This window comes from Eretmochelys imbricata, chromosome 7, assembly GCF_965152235.1.
Source record: "Eretmochelys imbricata isolate rEreImb1 chromosome 7, rEreImb1.hap1, whole genome shotgun sequence".
In the NCBI taxonomy this organism is placed as follows: domain Eukaryota; kingdom Metazoa; phylum Chordata; order Testudines; family Cheloniidae; genus Eretmochelys; species Eretmochelys imbricata.
In genome coordinates, this window is record NC_135578.1 from 50,547,901 (window position 1) to 50,565,317 (window position 17,417).

Consider the following 17,417-nt stretch of genomic DNA (forward strand, 5'->3'; position numbering starts at 1 on the left):
TCAGCCACCAAGCGCAAGGCACCTTGCAGGCAGCCAGGCCAGGCAGCATAGCAAACAGATCTCTCTTAGCCACAAGAGTAGAAATAATCCATTCCTCTCCTGTCACATTGGCCATTTCTCCTCTCCTTTGAAGTACTCTGCTGAATTAGAATTAATCAGTTCTCATTTGGACAGATATCAATCCCTGAGGAATAGGAGCTGAATAGAAACCAGTTGCAGTTGAGGGGGAATGGAAGGAATACGGTGTGTGTTGTTTTCTGAGTATGAAACACTGCAGGACACTTACCTGTTTAGCATGTGATGGTATCACCTGGGACTTTAACACTTAGATACCATAGTGATGGGTAGACTAAAATAATGCACCCTCCCACCGCATCTCCCTGCGTAATACTGCCTGAAGCAGGCAGAAACTGGTGGAAAAGCCCCATTAATTGACCTATTCAGAGTTCTTTTGCTTGTATAAAAGCATTCCAACACAGATAAACTTGTCATGTGCAGCAATGGCAAGTGAACCGTGCTGGTCTTCCTACAGTGGGCCAGCCAGTACTACGATGGTACCTCTGAGGGATTGTTGCTGGCAGATCTCTAGAGCAGTGCTTGGGGCCAGGTTAGGTTAAGGGTCATTCCTACATATTCTTGGGACTATTCTAGAGACAGTAATTAAATGGCAAAAAACTTACCATGTGAGAGCTCGTGTCCTTCCAGAACATCCAGTTCAGCAAAATTCAAACTTCAGAGAACCAGGAAAGGCAGAGGAAAGATGCTCACCCATGTAACATGTGCTCTACCTCAGGAATCATCTGCATGCAGGGCAGCTGTACTGAGTGGTGAAGGCAAGAGTGGGGCAGGTGGGGAGAGGTATGTGTGACATTCCCCTCTGGTGTTATCTGAACCGGTGATCTGTGAGGTCACTCCCATCTTTGACTCTGGGACCCAGCCTTACCCTGCTCTGCTGAGAGAACCCCTCACTCCTGAGCTGTTCACACACAGCCTCTGGCTTGTAAGCTGCTCCCAGCTACTTGCAACCGAATGACACTAGCCAATATCTCCGGTCCCAGACACAACCCTAGGAACCTTTGTCTTGCAGTGTCCAGTTATGCCCGCTGGACACTGCAAGCTTATATAAGTTCGTCAATTTAACAAAGAAATTAATATGTACCAGGCTTGTTATCCCAAAAGGAGTCTCTGACATGCTTCAAACCAAGCGCACTGCTTCAGGTAGAATAAATAAACTTCGGGGAAGGGGTTGGAATGGGGCAGGGAAGGGGTGGGAAGAGGTGGGCCAGGGCGGGGCCTCATGGAAGGGGTGGTGTGGGGGTGGGGCCGGGGGCAGCAATGGGAGGTGTCAGTGATGCGGCCCTCGGGCCAATGCACTAGTCCTCATGTGGCCCTCATGGTCATTTAAGTTTGAGACCCCTGCTCTAAGCCATGAGGATATATTTTTAGCCTCATAACTATATACATGAAATTATAACCTATAACCTTACTATAACATTACTGTAACAATTACTATAACATCACTATAACAACCATGTTCAGTGCATCATGAGCCTTCCGAAGACACCCAACATGACAAATTTTGCATTGGATACCACACAATCATTTTATAAAGATGAACATGAGGGTGTAGGGTGTTCCCCCGAGGTACAGAGCATCACACCTCCCTGCTTAGTTTACTGCAAGAGGGTTAGTCACTGACTAGCTCAAGGCAGTTTGTGTTATAGTTCTCTTGGCATGCAGCCATTAAGCCATGAGGCAGCGTGCCTCAGTTTCTCCATTCACACACAGCAAACCAGGTTTTTTATGGTTACTGTGCTGTGATAAGCTTTAACCCTGTTTACAGGTATTAATTGAAAAGTAGCATTATCACAAGGTTTAACATCCATGTCAAAATTCTTATCCTCAAAACTTAACATTAATACCAAAATTTGTATCACAGATGGGTGTTTACAAGTATCTTTATGATACCACACCCTCTGTTTAGATAGTATAGTTTGAGGTTAGTTTGTTCATTACCCATGGTGTCCTTTGACTGTCTCCCATGTAATTAGTCACTGGCTTTTCTTTCCCTCCAGTCTTTCCCTTTGGGTGAGCTCTTAATTTAATCATGTTTTTAGAATTTTGGTGCCTCAGGGTCTGGCAAGATAGGTGTTCAGGGGGATCCTGTACATTGGTTTGCCCTTTGGGGAGCAGTCTCCCAACTTCAGGACTGTACATATGCAGAAAATCCAGCTCCCCTTTTGGGGTAACCCTGTGTTTTCCCCTCCCAGCACTGAGTCCTTCCCTGCCCCCTAGAGGTCTGTGCTCTCTGGACTAGGTGTGTTTACCCTTTGATCAGATTCACCTTTTCCCAGCAGCTTTCCCATAACTGCTCTCTGTTTCACCAGTCTGGGGGAAAACACCGCCTTCTCTGTTAGTTGGGTCATTTGTATTCTGGCAAACTACCACCTGGCAATTTCCTGCTCCCAACTCCTCTGTTATCACAGGCATTGGAACTGCATCTTGATTTAAAGAGACATGATTACTTTCCAAAAATGTATCAGAAATAGCATCCTGAAAAATTGGGACCTGGATTGGGGTATCCTCCACCATCCCTTTCTCTGTCCCTGAGAAGTCAGCTGTGTGACTGCTCCCCTCCAGGAGGTCAGTTACACAGTTCCTTCTCAAAACCTGGGTCACAGACTGAGTGCCTGGGTGCACATATACTGACACTGCCATCTTCCTGGGTATCCTGCCCCAAGTGACCATTGAGGAGACATTCCTGTACCCCCACTATTCCTTCACCAGTTTCCTCCTCTGGGCCACAACCTAAGACACATTTCTCTGTGCTCCCTAGGAAGCGTTCTGTCTCTTGTTCATCTGCAGAACTTTGCCAGCTAACAAATGGGACAGTTTCCTTAATCACTGATAACACCTCTCCTGCCCCAGCACCTGAGGGCACATTGCTTTCTGCTGGAAAGGAACTAGTGTCAACTCCCCGCCCGCATTTGGAAGCACCCTGTTTCCCTGTGTTACAGAGTCACAGGAATCCTCATCCACCTCAGTAGTTTCTGTGATTCCATGCCCCTTCTCTGGGCTCTCTGGGACACATTTCTCTTTGCTCCCCAGAGTTGGTTTTGCCTTTGGTTCAGTTGCAACCTTCTGGCAGCTAACAACCTGGACAGTTCTCTCTCTGGTAGGCATTACACCCCCCTCCCTTCCTGATGTGGTGTTGCCTCCAGCTGCAGTGCACGAGTTGGTCTCAACCACCCTCCCACCTGGAAGCATGTGGCTTCCCCCAGCTGCAGAAGAATCAAGGAGACTCTCTCCCATTCTCTCAGCAGTTCCTGAGACCTTACCCTTTCCCTCAGGGGTCCCAGCATAAAACTCTCTCCTGCTGCAGGCAAAAACTTTACCCTGAGCTACACTGTCAGCAGTGGGGTGGGGTAGGAGGGCAGTCTGCAGCTTACTGCTGTCTTACTGAGGGCTAGGTTGAAATGGTAGCCAGTGAGTATGGAGAGGTTGTTAAATTTCTCCAATGTGGTTCTGGGCTGGGATTCTGAGGCAGCGCAGTGTCTGAGGTAGGGCACATTGCACCTTTCCTTTGCACTGAAAAAGCAGAGTGTGAATGAGTGCATTATGGGTGTATGAGGTGCCGTTCCACAGGGTGAGTTAAGGCTGTGTGGGCATGTACCTTGACCCCATAGTTCCTGGTCCTCTGAAGTTTGTGTTTTGCTGAAGGACACAAGCAGATCCCAGGAAACCTTAGCCCTGCAGTAGGGGGGTCTTCCCATCTAATTTTCTAAGTTGTTTTAACAGAAACAACAGTGCTGGTATGAGTTGGTGGTCATTGTGGCCTTTGCACATAGACTTCAGGCAAAATGGACTAACAACCATGGCCTATCCCCTTCTCCCCTCCCCGTCCCTTCCAGTCCAGCCTCCCCTGACCAAGCTAGTTTCTCCTGGGAGGGGGAGTGTCTCTGATGTGGCTATGTGGAAGTGTACACAGGGTGTCCAACTGGACCCAGCCTTGGAATCTGACTTTCTGCAGTCGATGACAGGAGAACCCCAGGGCTCTTTGAAGACCCACCACCATTTTCTGCAAAGGAGCTGTATCCTGTGCACTGCTTGGCCAGCCTGAGTTTCCCTGCACATTCCTCCACCACCACCACCACCACCACGTACTCAGCATAGGAAGCTCCAAGAGGTGTAAAGTGGGCTGGCCCATTCATCTACATGTGATGGTCTTAGAATCATAGAATCATAGACTATCAGGGTTGGAAGGGACCTCAGGAGGTCATCTAGTCCAACCCCCTGCTCAAAGCAGGACCGATCCCCGACTAAATCATCCCAGCCAGGCCTTTGTCAAGCCTCACCTTAAAAACTTCTAGGGAAGGAGATTCCACCACCTCCCTAGGTAACGCATTCCAGTGTTTCACCACCCTCATAGTGAAAAAGTTTTTCCTAATAGCCAACCTAAATCTCCCCCACTGCAACTTGAGACCATTACTCCTTGTTCTGTTATCTGCTACCCCTGAGAACAGTCTAGAGCCATCCTCTTTGGAACCCCCTTTCAGGTAGTTGAAAGCAGCTATCAAATCCCCCCTCATTCTTCTCTTCTGAAGACTAAACATCCCCAGTTCCCTCAGCCTCTCCTCATAAGTCATGTGTTCCAGTCCCCTAAGCATTTTTGTTGCCTCCACTGGACTCTTTCCAATTTTTCTACGTCCTTCTTGTAGTGTGGGGCCCAAAACTGGACACAGTACTCCAATGGCCTCACCAATGTCGAATAGAGGGGAACGATCACGTCCCTCGATCTGCTGGCAATGCCCCTACTTATACATCCCAAAATGCCATTGGCCTTCTTGGCAACAAGGGCACACTGTTGACTCATATCCAACTTCTCGTCCACTGTAACCGCTAGGTCCTTTTCTGCAGAACTGCTGCCGAGCCATTCAGTCCCTAGTCTGTAGCGGTGCATTGGATTCTTCCGTCCTAAGTGCAGCACTCTGCACTTGTCCTTGTTGAACCTCATCAGATTTCTTTTGGCCCAATCCTCCAATTTGTCTAGGTCCCTCTGTATCCTATCCCTACCCTCCAGCGTATCTACCACTCCTCCCAGTTTAGTGTCATCTGCAAACTTGCTGAGGGTGCAATCCACACCATCCTCCAGATCATTTATGAAGATATTGAACAAGATATTTGCATTGTACCCCAAAGGGCTGGTGGGTGCCAGGCACTCTGTCAGGGTAGCCCTTGAGTGCTGGACAACATGGTGTGCTGATTTGAGCCCTGCTTTGATCTCAGCTCTGCCAGAACGTGTCAACTTTAAGAGAAACTGTTTTTTCCCCAAGGGTGGTCTCTTGGGACCCCATGGTCAAATTTCCCCAAATTTGGGTCACTGGCCATTCCCCATGCTCCAACAAGGCACACCAAAGTTCAACTCAATCTGATTGACTGTATGGATTTTAGAGCACTTAGAAGAGTCAAACTTTAAACAGAATGCTGATCTCAACCTGAACTGTAGCAGAGCTGCCACTCCACTATAATGTGTCAGCAGGAAACCGTCTTTCTCCACATTGCCACTAAAGAGCACCACGGTGCTTGCTGGGCTGCTGGTTCCCACTGCCAAATACATGGTGCTGAAGCCCATTGCTACTCCTGTTCCCATCTGGCAAGGAGCATTCCCCATCCTCCACAATAAGGAACAAGCAACATCTTTTGAAAGGGAAGGGAAGGCAATGTCTCCTGGCATCCAGTTCAGACAAGGGCAGGTTGTGCAGATTTTGGTGTTGAAGGTACTCAGTTAATGCTGCTCTGTGCCTGGCATATTTGGCTGGGTTTTGTGCTTCTTCCCAGTCACCTGTGCTCTCTCATGTGTTCCTGTTTTCCTGCATTAGGACATTTGGGCTAAGCCTCAGCACTGACCTGAATAAAGGAAACAGCCTGCTACGTTAATTATAGTCCATGAGATGGGCTTGTGGCATTTTAACTGTGCCTTTTCCTTTCCTCACAAGAACAAGATGATAGTGAAGATGGCTTTGCTTTGTACGCTCGGCAGGTTTGAGAATCCCAGGGTAGGAAAGGCTTTAGATTTTACTCTCTGCTTTTCAGAAGATATTACAAATGTTTAGCATTTCAATATAGACAGAGAAAATCACTCTTTTGTATCATGGAAACATTCTGAGAACTATACGGAGGTGAACAATTCTCCGACCGTGGAACCCTGTCAGTAAATTAATAAAATAGGTCTCCGGGGTTCTGCTATCTGCCAAGCATGTAGAATTCAACAGCTAACTTCCAGTCTTCCCTCTGCTCCCCAAACCACCAAAAGGAGAAGGGTAAGAACAACGGAAAGGAAAGGGGTGGCCGGCAAAGCCTGCCTGAATGCCACACCATAGAAAAACAAACATTCGCCTTAGGGTATGGGTTAGGTTTGAGTGACAAAGTCAAAGCCCAGCACAATGAGGCAGGTAGTGCAGTTAGCAGGGCTGAAGCTCCTGGGTGCTATGTGTGAAATCAGAAGGGTCAATGGATAATGTATCTGCTTGCAGGAAAATGTATCCGCTTATTTGTTAGAATCAGCCTGTTCAACAACAGGAAGCCCCGTAGCAACCCATTGGCTGTGCTCCTCAGGTCTCATTCTTAGCTTTCCACATGCAGCCTATTCCCCACCAAAAGCCAGTTGTGTGTGGACCCTCATGTGTTAACTTTACTCTCCGTGAAGCCAGAACACTGGGGCGTAACTCCCCTGCATTCCTATGTAACTCCTACTATGACAGGTGTGGGCAAACTTTTTGGCCCGAGGGCCACATCGGCATTGCGAAACAGTATGGAGGGACAGGTAGGGAAGACTGTGCCTCCCCAAACAGCCCCCACCCGCTATCCGCCCCCTCCCACTTCCCGCCCCCCTCAGAATCCCCAACCCATCCAACCCCCTGCTCCTTGTCCCCTGACCGCCCCCACCGGGACCCCACCCCCTATCCAACCTCCCCTGCTCCCTGTTCCCTGACTGCCTTGACCCCATCCACCCCCCTGCCCCCTGCCAGGCCCCCCGACCCATCCAACCCACCCTGTCCCCTGAACGCCCCCTCCTGGGACCCCCGTCCCTAACCTGCCCCCCCCAGGATCCCACCCCCATCCAACCCCCCCGAACCTCCACCCTATCCAACCACCCCCGTCCCCTGACTACCCCCCAGGACCTCCTGCCCCTTATCCAACCCCCCCACCCCCTTACCATGCCGCTGAGAGTGGCAGGACTGGCTTATTGGAAAGCCTGGGAGGTGGGCTGTGGGGGAGGGCAGACAGCGGGGGAGGGGCTGGAGACTAGCCTCCCCAGCTGAGAGCTCAGGGGCTAGACAGGACGGTCCCACGGCCAAATGTGGCCCGTGGGCCATAGTTTGCCCACCTCTGTACTATGATAATGTACTCTGTACTATGATAATGAGCAGGCCCTGGCCCCGTTAGGAGTAATACCTAGGCTGAGGAGATGAGGCCCCGTTGTGTGCGTATGAAACATACGAGGGAACCGTTGCATTCCGTGGGTTATGACCTCATCAGATCTCACAGGCTAGGAAGCACTGGCTCTGCTACAGTGGCTGACTGAATGGGAAGCCTGTGTGAGCTACCTGTAGTCCTGCCTTGTCTCCACAGAGCTCAGCGGGGCTGTGGCCCTCCACTGTGTGCAGGCCTCACATATCTCAAACGTCTTCAGAAATAGCTGCATCTACTTTAACCTTTGTCTTTACAAAGCCTGCTCCCTAGGGCGCTCTGAGTGGCGGCTCCTTCTTGGAAGTCAGAAGCCCTCAGACCTGAGAGCAGGAGAGATGCAGTGTCACAAACCCTTGGTCGAGGAGTCGGCCCTAGCAATAATAACTGCAGGGAAACTACTCCAGCCAAGGGGCAGTGAGTCTCCCTGGAGGTCAGTAGGAATTCTCTGCCCCTCTGAACCCTGGCAGAACTACACACTCCACTGAGACCAGCAGTGCAAAGCTCACTAAATTATGGATGATATTTTCTTTCACTGTTTTGCAGAAAAATGAATGGTTGTGTTTGAACTGCCAAACTCAGAGGCTGCTAGAAGGAAGCCTAGGAGACCCTGCTCCAATACCACTACCTGCTTCAAAGCAGCAGCCAACAGGATCCTCCCGACACCAACCAGGGGGAGCTGGTCAACACAGAGGAGGTCCTCAATCTGTAACAGCTCAGAAGTCAGAAATGTCCACTCCTCAGGACAGGAACCTCCTCCAAGGAAAGCATCTCAGGACTTCAGAGCAGAGCAAGCTGCAGGCAATGATGAAAGAGAGCAAGCCCACTGCCCCCTCAGAAGAAAAGCCACTGCCGAAACTTCCTGGTGAGGCTCCAAAAGTTCCTGAAAGTGCATCGCCAAAGGGGAAAAGTATGGCTGCGAAGCCAGAAGCAGAGAGCAAAGCAAGCAAGGCAGTCACTGAGGCTCAGCAAGTGAGAGAGCAGGAGGTAAGCACCCCTTCTCCCTCCTACTTACTCTTACCTCCCACTGGGCTGGCCTGTTCCTGCCAGGGTATAACATTGCCTTGTACTCAGAGCAGGCAGCACCCCCTCCTACCCTAGGGAGAGGTCTGGGATGGAGGCATTAGCTAGCAGTCTGCGGGGGGCAGAGGCTGTGAAACAGAAAGAACATGGTAGCCTCAGAAAAACAGGGGCTTGGCTTTCAGGTCTGACCCAGTAGAGAGCTGGAGAAAGCATGTATAAATGACTGCACTGGGGAAGCAATGTCCCACAGCCCGTCAGAAATGTGTCATGTCTAACACTTTGATTCCAATCCCAATTTCTCTGTCAGCACTTTGGGAATCACTGCATAATCCATTCTAGTAGGTAGTGTCCTTCGGACACCAGGCCCAAACATCCGGGAGAGTCAACAACAGGCTGCAGAGAAGGAGAATGTCTTATGGTGACATTAGAGGCTGCTTCCCCTCTCACTCAGATGGTTGCCCCAGTGTAACTCCACTGACCTCAGCTGAGTTACTCCTGCTTTATGCAGTGTGACAAAGTTCCTACTCTACCTTGGTGGGTCTTGCGCTTGGCGGATTTGCTCACCTCGGAGATTCACAGCAGCCCTAAGACACCCTGGTTCGGTGTCAGATCAGGGGATATCCTGATCTGCTCATGTAGGTTATTTCCCTGGATCGGGGCCTCTTGGGCCACTACACATGCCTCTCACTGGTGCCAAGCTTTCAAGAGGTTAATGTGATAGATCTGTTCTTGTTTTCAGCATCCTGGCTGCCGCACCTTGTAGGTTACTTCCCCCACAGGTTCAACCACCTCATAGGGCCCCTGCCATTGGGCCAAAAGCTTGCTTTCTGCTATGGGTACCACCACCATCACCCGATCCCCTGGTTGGAACTGTTGGACTTTTCCTGGCTATTGTAATGGGTTCGCTGGGCCTCCTGCACCTTTTCCAAATGTTCCCATACAATAGGGGTGACCCGGGCTATCTGTTCTCGCATCTGCAACACATGGTCAATTATATTTCTCCCCTCATTGGGTTCCTCTTCCCAGATTTCTTTTGCGATATCTAGTATGCCACGGGGGTGGCGTCCATATAATAATTCAAAGGGGGAAAACCCAGTTGAGGCCTGAGGTACCTCCTGGATTGCAAACATAAGGTAGGGTAGTAGGGTGTCCCAATCCTTCCCGTCCCGACTTACCATTTTCCTTATCATTGCCTTGAGGGTTCGGTTAAACCTTTCTACCTGCCCATCGATCTGCGTATGATAGACTGAAGTTCTCAGGGTATGTATATGGAGCAGCATACAGAGGTCCTTCATTAGCTTCGACATAAATGGAGTACCTTGGTCTGTTAATATCTCCTGAGCCCCTCTCAGGCAAAGATCCACCAACTCTTTAGCTATCATTTTAGAGGCCGTGTTCCACAGGGGGACGACTTCTGGGTAGCGAGTAGCATAATCCAGAACGACAAGTATATATTGGTGGCCCCGGGCTGTCTTCTCCAGGGGTCCCACTAGGTCCATGGCTATTCACTCGAAGGGGACCTCTATGATGGGAAGGGGTACTAAAGGTGCCCTCAAGTGGGGACGGGGACAGGGACTGTGCAGCTGACACTCCGGGCAGGACGCACAGTACCTCCGCACTTCTTCATGTACTCCGGGCCAGAAGAATCGTCGCAGGACCCATGCCAGGGTCTTCTCTACCCCCAAATGCCCCCCAAAAAGGTGACTATGGGCAAGACTTAATACAGCATTCTGGTGTTTTTGAGGTACTAGGATCTGTTGTACCTTCTGCCCCTGTACTGGTGCAACCCGGTATAAGAGATTCTTCTTCATTATGAAGTAGGGTCCTGGTCCCTGGGTTTTCCCTTCCATGGGTATCCCATCTATTTCATTCACCTCCTTCCTAATGTTGTCGTACCTTGGGTCTTTAGCTTGGTCCCGTCCAAAATTTCCTTTCCCGGGGCTAATCTGCCCGAGATCTAGGGGGCCAGACTCTGTTGCCTCTACTGGTTCAGAGGCGTTAGGGTGTGGGTCAGACTCAGGTGCTTCTCCCTCCTGGGTGGCCTCCTTTTCAGCTGCTTAGGTCCGCCTACCTATGAGAGCAATCCTCTGGCTTTGGGCCAGTATTCGGGTTCCCAAGGCCTTTGCTGACCTCCTTTCCCTTTTTGGCTTTCTATCCTTTCTGGGAGTGGAGAACAAATCTGGGGATATTTCAGAGAAGATTGGGGGTTGACAGTCTACTGTGGATGCCTCACTAACTTCAGGGCTTCCCCCTTTTCCAATTCCCCTACCGGGAGTAAGTCTCCAAACCCTGGGAAGTCCCTCCCTATCAGCACCGGGTATGGGAGTTTAGGGACTACACCTGCTGCTACCTCGGTAGTGTTCCCCTGAATCTTGATTTTTACTGGGATGGTGGGGTAATAACCAACTGTCCCATGGACGCATGTTATCCCCGTACGCTTAGCCCACAGAAGCTGACTACACTTCACGAGCTTCCCCGAGACTAGTGTGATAGCACTCCCCGAATCAACCAGTGCCATGGTCTCTACCCCATTTAGTTTCACTGGTCTGGTGTACATATGTGGGGTTAGTGAGACCCCCACAAGGTGGATTAGGGAGCATAGGTCTGCCCAGTTCCCCAGGTTACACTGCATAGGCTCCTAAGCATTGGGACACTGTGCAGCTACGTGTCCCCACTCCCCGCAGGCGTAACATCTGTATGGAGTCCGAGGCATTCCCCGGTCTCTTGGTTTGGGCAGTCTAACATCACGATCCTCTTCCCCCTCAGTGCTCCGATTCTTTGTGGCTTCTGGTGGGCCTTCAGCCCCTCTCTTTCTCCACGTGGGCTCTCCTGGTGGCCAAGTCACCCGAGCTCCAGGGCTTGGTGCTGCTAGTTTAACCAGGGGTGCTTCTTCCTTAACTAGTCGGGTCAGCTCCCTCGCCGTCCTTCACCTCTCTACCAGTGCAACAACCTCGTCATAGGTGGAGGGTTCATTCTGGCTTACCCAGGCGTAAAGGTCTGGCAGTAACCCTCTCATGTACCGGTTGATGACAAGAACCTCTAGTATCTTCTCTGGACTCCAGGACTCAGTTCGTAACCACTTTCATGCGAGATGGATGAGGTCATATAATTGGGACCGTGGGGTTTTGTTTTCCTGGTACCTCCGCTCACGATATTGCTGGGACCGCACTGCGGTCGTTACCCCAGATCTGGCCAGGATCTCTGCTTTCAGTTGGGGGTAGTCTGCCGCAGCCTCTTCAGGCAAATCATAGTAGGCCTTCTGGGCCTCCCCACACAGGAATGGAGCGAGGATGCCAGACCACTGTTCTCGGGGCCAAGCCTCCTGTAGGGCTGTCCTCTCAAAGGCCAGGAGGTACGCCTCTACATCATCCTCCAGTGTCATTTTCTGCAGCCAATTGCTGGCCCTCATGACCCGTGTCCCATCATGGCCGCGGTTCAGCTCTGTAAGGGCCTTTACCTCGTTTACCAGTTCCCGCAACATAGCACGGTCTTGAGCAACCTGGTCCATCAGCAGGCGATTAGTCTCTTGCTGTAGCAGCACTGCCTCCTGTTGGGCAGCTGCCTGGAAACGGGTAGCCTCCTGCTGGGCAGCTGTGGCTTGTATCAGAGCCCGCACTACATCCTCCATTGTGGTGGGGGGGCCCCTCTCCTCCTTTTTTTGTTTTTTGGGGGGGTTGGGGTTTTTTTTTAAAATCACCCTCCTTCATCCACTGTGCTGCGCACACCAAATCCCACTGCTCACACCAGTTGTGACAAAGTTCCTCCTCTACCTTGGTGGGTCTTGCGCTTATTGGCAGATTTGCTCACCTCGGAGATTCACGGCAGCCCTAAGTTTGGCCTTTTTTGTGAACCCACAGTCCAGGTCAACTCCTCCTGTGTCTGACCAGGAGTTGGGAAGTTTGTGGGGAACCTGGGCCCACACTCTACTCCGGGTTCCAGCCCAGGGCCCTGTGGAATGCAGCTGTCTAGAGTGCCTCCTGGAACAGCTGTGTGACAGCTACAACTCCCTGGGCTACTTCCCCATGGCCTCCTCCCAACACCTTCTTTATCCTCATCTTAGGACCTTCCTCCTGGTGTCTGATAATGCTTGGTACTCCTCAGTCCTCCAACAGTATGCGTTCTCACTCTCAGCTCCTAGTGCCTCATGCTCCCAGCTCCTCACATGCACGCCACAAACTGAAGTGAGGTCCTTTTTAAACTCAGGTGCCCTGATTAGCCTGCCTTAATTGATTCTAGCAGCTTCTTGATTGGCTGCAGGTGTTCTAATCAGCCTGTCTGTCTTAATTGTTTCCAGAATGTTCCTGATTGTTCTGGAACCTTCCCTGTTGGGAAACGGAACGTCCTTTGCTTGCTCCTCAGCTATCTGCTTTCTATTCTTTCCTAAAGCCCCCTGGCCTGGATTTTTCTTTCTTTTTGAACCTACCTTAGTCCCCCCCCTGACCGGGCCAGACGCTTTTTTTGCTTTGTTTTGATTCTTTGTTATTTTTTTTCGTCTACGTGCTGTCGGCCCTCAGCTTGCCGCAAGCACCCGCCCCCCCCCACGCCTGCCTTCGGGCGCAGCTATTTGCCTCAGCTGAGCCCCCGGAGGAGGGGGGGGAAGATTGCCGATTTTGCTGTCCGGAGGGGGGAGTGGAAACCCCCAGACCCAGCCGTTTTGCTGGCAGCTCGGACTTTACAACATTCTCAGCATGCCGAAGGCCTTGGAACACAGCCAACACAGCTGGAGAAGAAGATTTCAGAAGACAGGAGAAATAATCCAGGAGAGCTATAAATCATCGTGAAGGGGGCCGTAAGACTGAGTAATTTTCTGAATTATACTCTCGTGGGGGGGAGTTTGACTGTGGTTACTTGCGTTTGTGGCGGCACAGGGGGTAAAGCGCGGAGTCCGCCCCGATCCATCGGTGCCCCTAACTCCCCCACCCTTACTACAACTGTCACGGCCCCCCCGCCGTCCGTCCCTGCTGGCAACCTGCCATCTCCCTTCGTATCCAGCTGTCCGCTTTGAACTTTGCCTTTCGGACCGGACATAACAGCCGACCAAACGAGACTCTTTGGACAAACGTGTGTGGGTCTGCACCCCCCCCCCCCCCGGATTGCTTATCCCACAGCTTGCCCCTATTTCTGGACCCCGATTTGTTTCCCCCCCCCAGTCCAACCCCCTCGGCATTCCCCTCCCCCCGCCTGCAGTCTAGCGGGGAGGAGTGGTTACTTTCCTTTCCCCCTCCCCCCTTCTCCTTCCGGTGTCTCCCTGTCTCTCCCTGCTCACAATGGCGGGGAATGAGAGGGGCGAGGCCGCTTCAACAAAAGCCCCCCCGCTCTGGGCCACCAGGTAACTCAGGAGGGTGGAAGACCACGAATGTCGAGGAAGCCTCCCCGCTCTGGGCCCAGGCTAGCCTGAACACTTCTCCCTCCTGAAAGCTGCTGTGTTATACCTTCTGTTTGCGTTGTTTTGTTGCATAGTTGTTTTGTTTCCTTTGGTAATTTTGTAAGTGTTACCAATAAACTTCTTTTCTGTTTCAAAAAAAAACCTTCCCTGTTGGGAAACGGAATGTCCTTTGCTTGCTCCTCAGCTATCTGCTTTCTATTCTTTCCTAAAGCCCCCTGGCCTGGATTTTTCTTACTTTTTGAACCTGCCTTAGTTCCCCCCTCCGACTGGGCCAGACGCTTTTTGTTTTGGTTTGATTTTTTGTTGCTTTTTTTTCTTGCCGTTTACGTGCTGGTCGGCCTCCAGCTTGCCACCAGCACCCGCCCCCCCCTCAATGCCTGCTTTCCGTCACCGCTATTTGCCTTAGCTGAACCCCCCGGAGGAGGCGGGGGAAGATTGCCGATTTTGTTATCCGGAGGGGGGAGTGGAAACCCCCAGACCCAGCCGTTTTGCTGTCTGTTTGGAATGCCTTTCTTATCTCGGCCCGCCGGAAGCCTTGGTACACAGCCAACAAGCCGGAGAAGAAATCACCCAGGGAAACTACAAATCATCGTAAAGGGGGCCGTAAGACTGAGTAATTTTTTGAATTATACTCTTGTGGGGGGGAGTTTGACTGTGTTTTAATTGCGTCTGTGGTGGCACAGGGGGTGTGGCATGGAGCTGCCCCCCGATCCATCGGTGCCCCTAACCCCCCCCACCATTACTACAACTGTCATGGCCCACCCGCCATCCGTCCCTGCTGGCAACCTGCCATCTGCCTTCGGATCCAGCTGTTTGCTTTGAACTTTGCCTTTCAGACCGGACTTAACAGCCGACCAAACGAGACTCTTTGGACAAACGTGCGTGGGTCTACACACACCCACCTCGGACTGCTTATCCCACAGCTTGCCCCTATCACCGGACCCCAATTTCTGTTATTTCCCCCCTCCCAGCCCAACCCATTTGACATTTCCCCCCCACCCCGCCTGCAGCCCAGCAGGAAGGAGCGGTTAATCTGCTTCCCCCTCCCCCCTCCTCCTTCCGGTGTCTCCCCCTCTCTCCCTGCTCACAATGGCAGGGAATGAGAGGGGCAAGGCCCCTCTAACAATATCAGCTGTCCCTCCCCCACCTCCCCCCCGCCCGACCCCCAAGGCCTCCCCCACCACTATTGTTAAAATACTTGCCACCCCCCCCCCGCTGGGGCACCGGCAGCAGGAGGCACCGGGGTGATTACTGCTGCTGCTGCGCCCACCGCCCCCCCAGATTCTAGGAATCCCCCCCAGCTGGCCGGAAAGGCCAGGGCGGGAAGAAAGGAAAGGGCCCCGCTAAAACCACTAGGCCCTCCATGGCAGGGGCTGCCCCCACAGCTGTGGCCTCATCATCGACCGTGGCGCCCCTCCCTGTGTTTCCCTCCACCAGCTCTGCGAATGTCCCTCCCCCGGCCCCCAGGACGTATGCCCAGGCAGTGACGGGCTCCTCCCTGCCTGCCACCTTGTCATCTTGCCCACCCTCTGCCTCCGCTACCCTCACCAGCGGCCCGGGGCCCTTTCCCCACCTTGACCAGGAGGCACGGTGTCCGTTGCCTCCTGGTGCCCGCCTCGCCCCACGTGGAGACATACGTGCAGGCGTTGGCGAAGGTGGTAGGACCCATGGCTATTGTGGCAGCCTCCAAGATGTATGGGAAGGTCGTTTTTTTCTTAGCTTTGGAGGCTGCCGCCCAGGAGGCGGTGGAGAGGGGCCTGGCGGTGGGGGAGGGTGTTTGTCCCCCTGGAGCCGCTAGAAGACCTGGGCGTTCGCCTCGTCCTCACCTCCGTTCCTCCCTTTTTACCCAATGTTGCCCTGTTACCCGCTCTCTCCACCCTGGGGAAACTTGTCTCTGTCATCAGCCCTCTCCCGTTGGGCTGCAAGGACCCCACCCTCTGTCACGTCCTTTCGTTCCGCCGGCAAGTGCAGCTTCTACCGCCGGCGGGGGCACGTGACGGAGAGGCGCTCGAGGGGTCTTTCCTAGTCCCCTACCAGGGAGCCCGCTATTGGGTCTTTTACTCCACCAGAGAGGCCCGGTGCTACCTCTGCCGCTCAGCGGGGCATGTCCGCAGAGACTGCCCTTTGGCCCGGGGGGGGAGGGGCACCCGAGACCCCCGAGACCCGGCAGGACATCGGCCCCGTCGTTGCCGACGCCCCTGGCTGCCCGGCACCTGAAACCAACCCTGCTCCTACTCGACCCATCGCTGCTCCCATCTGGGCCCAAGAGATACCTTCCCTACAATGCCTGGGCGAGCAAGGGAGTTCCACCCTTGCTATTACCAATCTGACAGAGCCTATGGAGGAGGGTGTGGCAAGGATATTACCGGGTACAGGAGAGGGCCCGCCCCAAGGAGAACCCCCTGCCCCTCATGCTGCCTCACTGCTACCCCCCAGAATCCCTGAACCATCGCCTCCGCTCCCCGACGCAACCCCTGATAACCAACCCCCAGACGACGCTATGGAGGGCTGGACCCTAGTCCAGGGGAAGCGAGGCAAGCGGAAGGCTCGAGCTCCGCTGCATCCATCCAACGCGGAAGCCCCCCAGAAGACCAGGAAAGGAGGCACTGATATTGAGCCTCCCGCTACGGCCACGAGTGAGATCCATCCGCTGGTGTCGGGAGGGGAAGACGGACTGGCATTGGAGGGCAGAATCCCCCCTCCACGGGAGACCCTCCCCTCCGAGACTCCTGAGGACGCCCCTTCTGCCCGGATACCACTCGAACACCCCGTGGACCCCAAGGCGACCGTCGAGGCGGGCCCTAGAGGAGAGGCCCCTGGGGTAGCAGGAGCTGGCCTCTCCGCCGTGTATGCGGAGATTGAGGCCCTAGATTTGACCCCGGTCACCCAGGGAGAGGATGATCTACTGCCGGCTGGCCTCGAGCTGGGCAACCTTACCCCAGCCCCCCTTTCCCCATGCTCCCTCCCCCTAATTGCCTTCCCGGATGAGCACCCTGCAGAAGGTTGTCCACCACCTGATACCATGGCCGCCAAGACCACCACGGAGCCAGCGCCTAACATTATTGGGAGCCCCCTCCCTTACCCCTTAACCCTTGACTCTGCTCAGGAGGCACTTTCCTTTAGCTGCTTGCCTCCTGAACCCCAGAGCCTTACCCCTGCCCCTGCCCCCACCCCTGTCCCTGCCCAATTCCCCTCCTCTTGCAATGCTAATGCCGCCCCTGGGGTTATTTCCTTCCCGCCTTTCGCAGATTCCCCCCAGGGAGCAGTCTTTGCACTTTCTAGTCGCTACCCATTAGGAGTTGCAATTTTTTCCCTGCCATCCCCCTCCACCCCAAGGCGTGAAATGAATTTAATAACCCCAGCCTGTCAAACGCCCCGTCGGTGGTCCGCACCTTGTCTACCTGCCTTAGCAGACCACGAGGCTGTATTAAGCGCCCCACCAGGGAATACCCCGGAAATCGTAACCCCACCCCCCCATGAGCTGCGGCATGCACTACGGAAGTTCCTAGAACACACCCGTGGCGCCCGCAATAGGGTACAG

At 53.1% G+C, this 17,417-nt stretch overlaps 1 protein-coding gene across 1 annotated transcript in view; it reads left to right on the forward strand.

The window, feature by feature from the left end:
* Positions 1–17,417, forward strand: part of BSN (bassoon presynaptic cytomatrix protein) — a 414,235-nt gene that overhangs the window by 340,615 nt on the left and 56,203 nt on the right. The window contains exon 4 of the mRNA XM_077821635.1: positions 8,014–8,454. Coding sequence (XP_077677761.1) covers positions 8,014–8,454 — 441 coding nt within the window. The remainder of the gene's footprint in view (positions 1–8,013; positions 8,455–17,417) is intronic.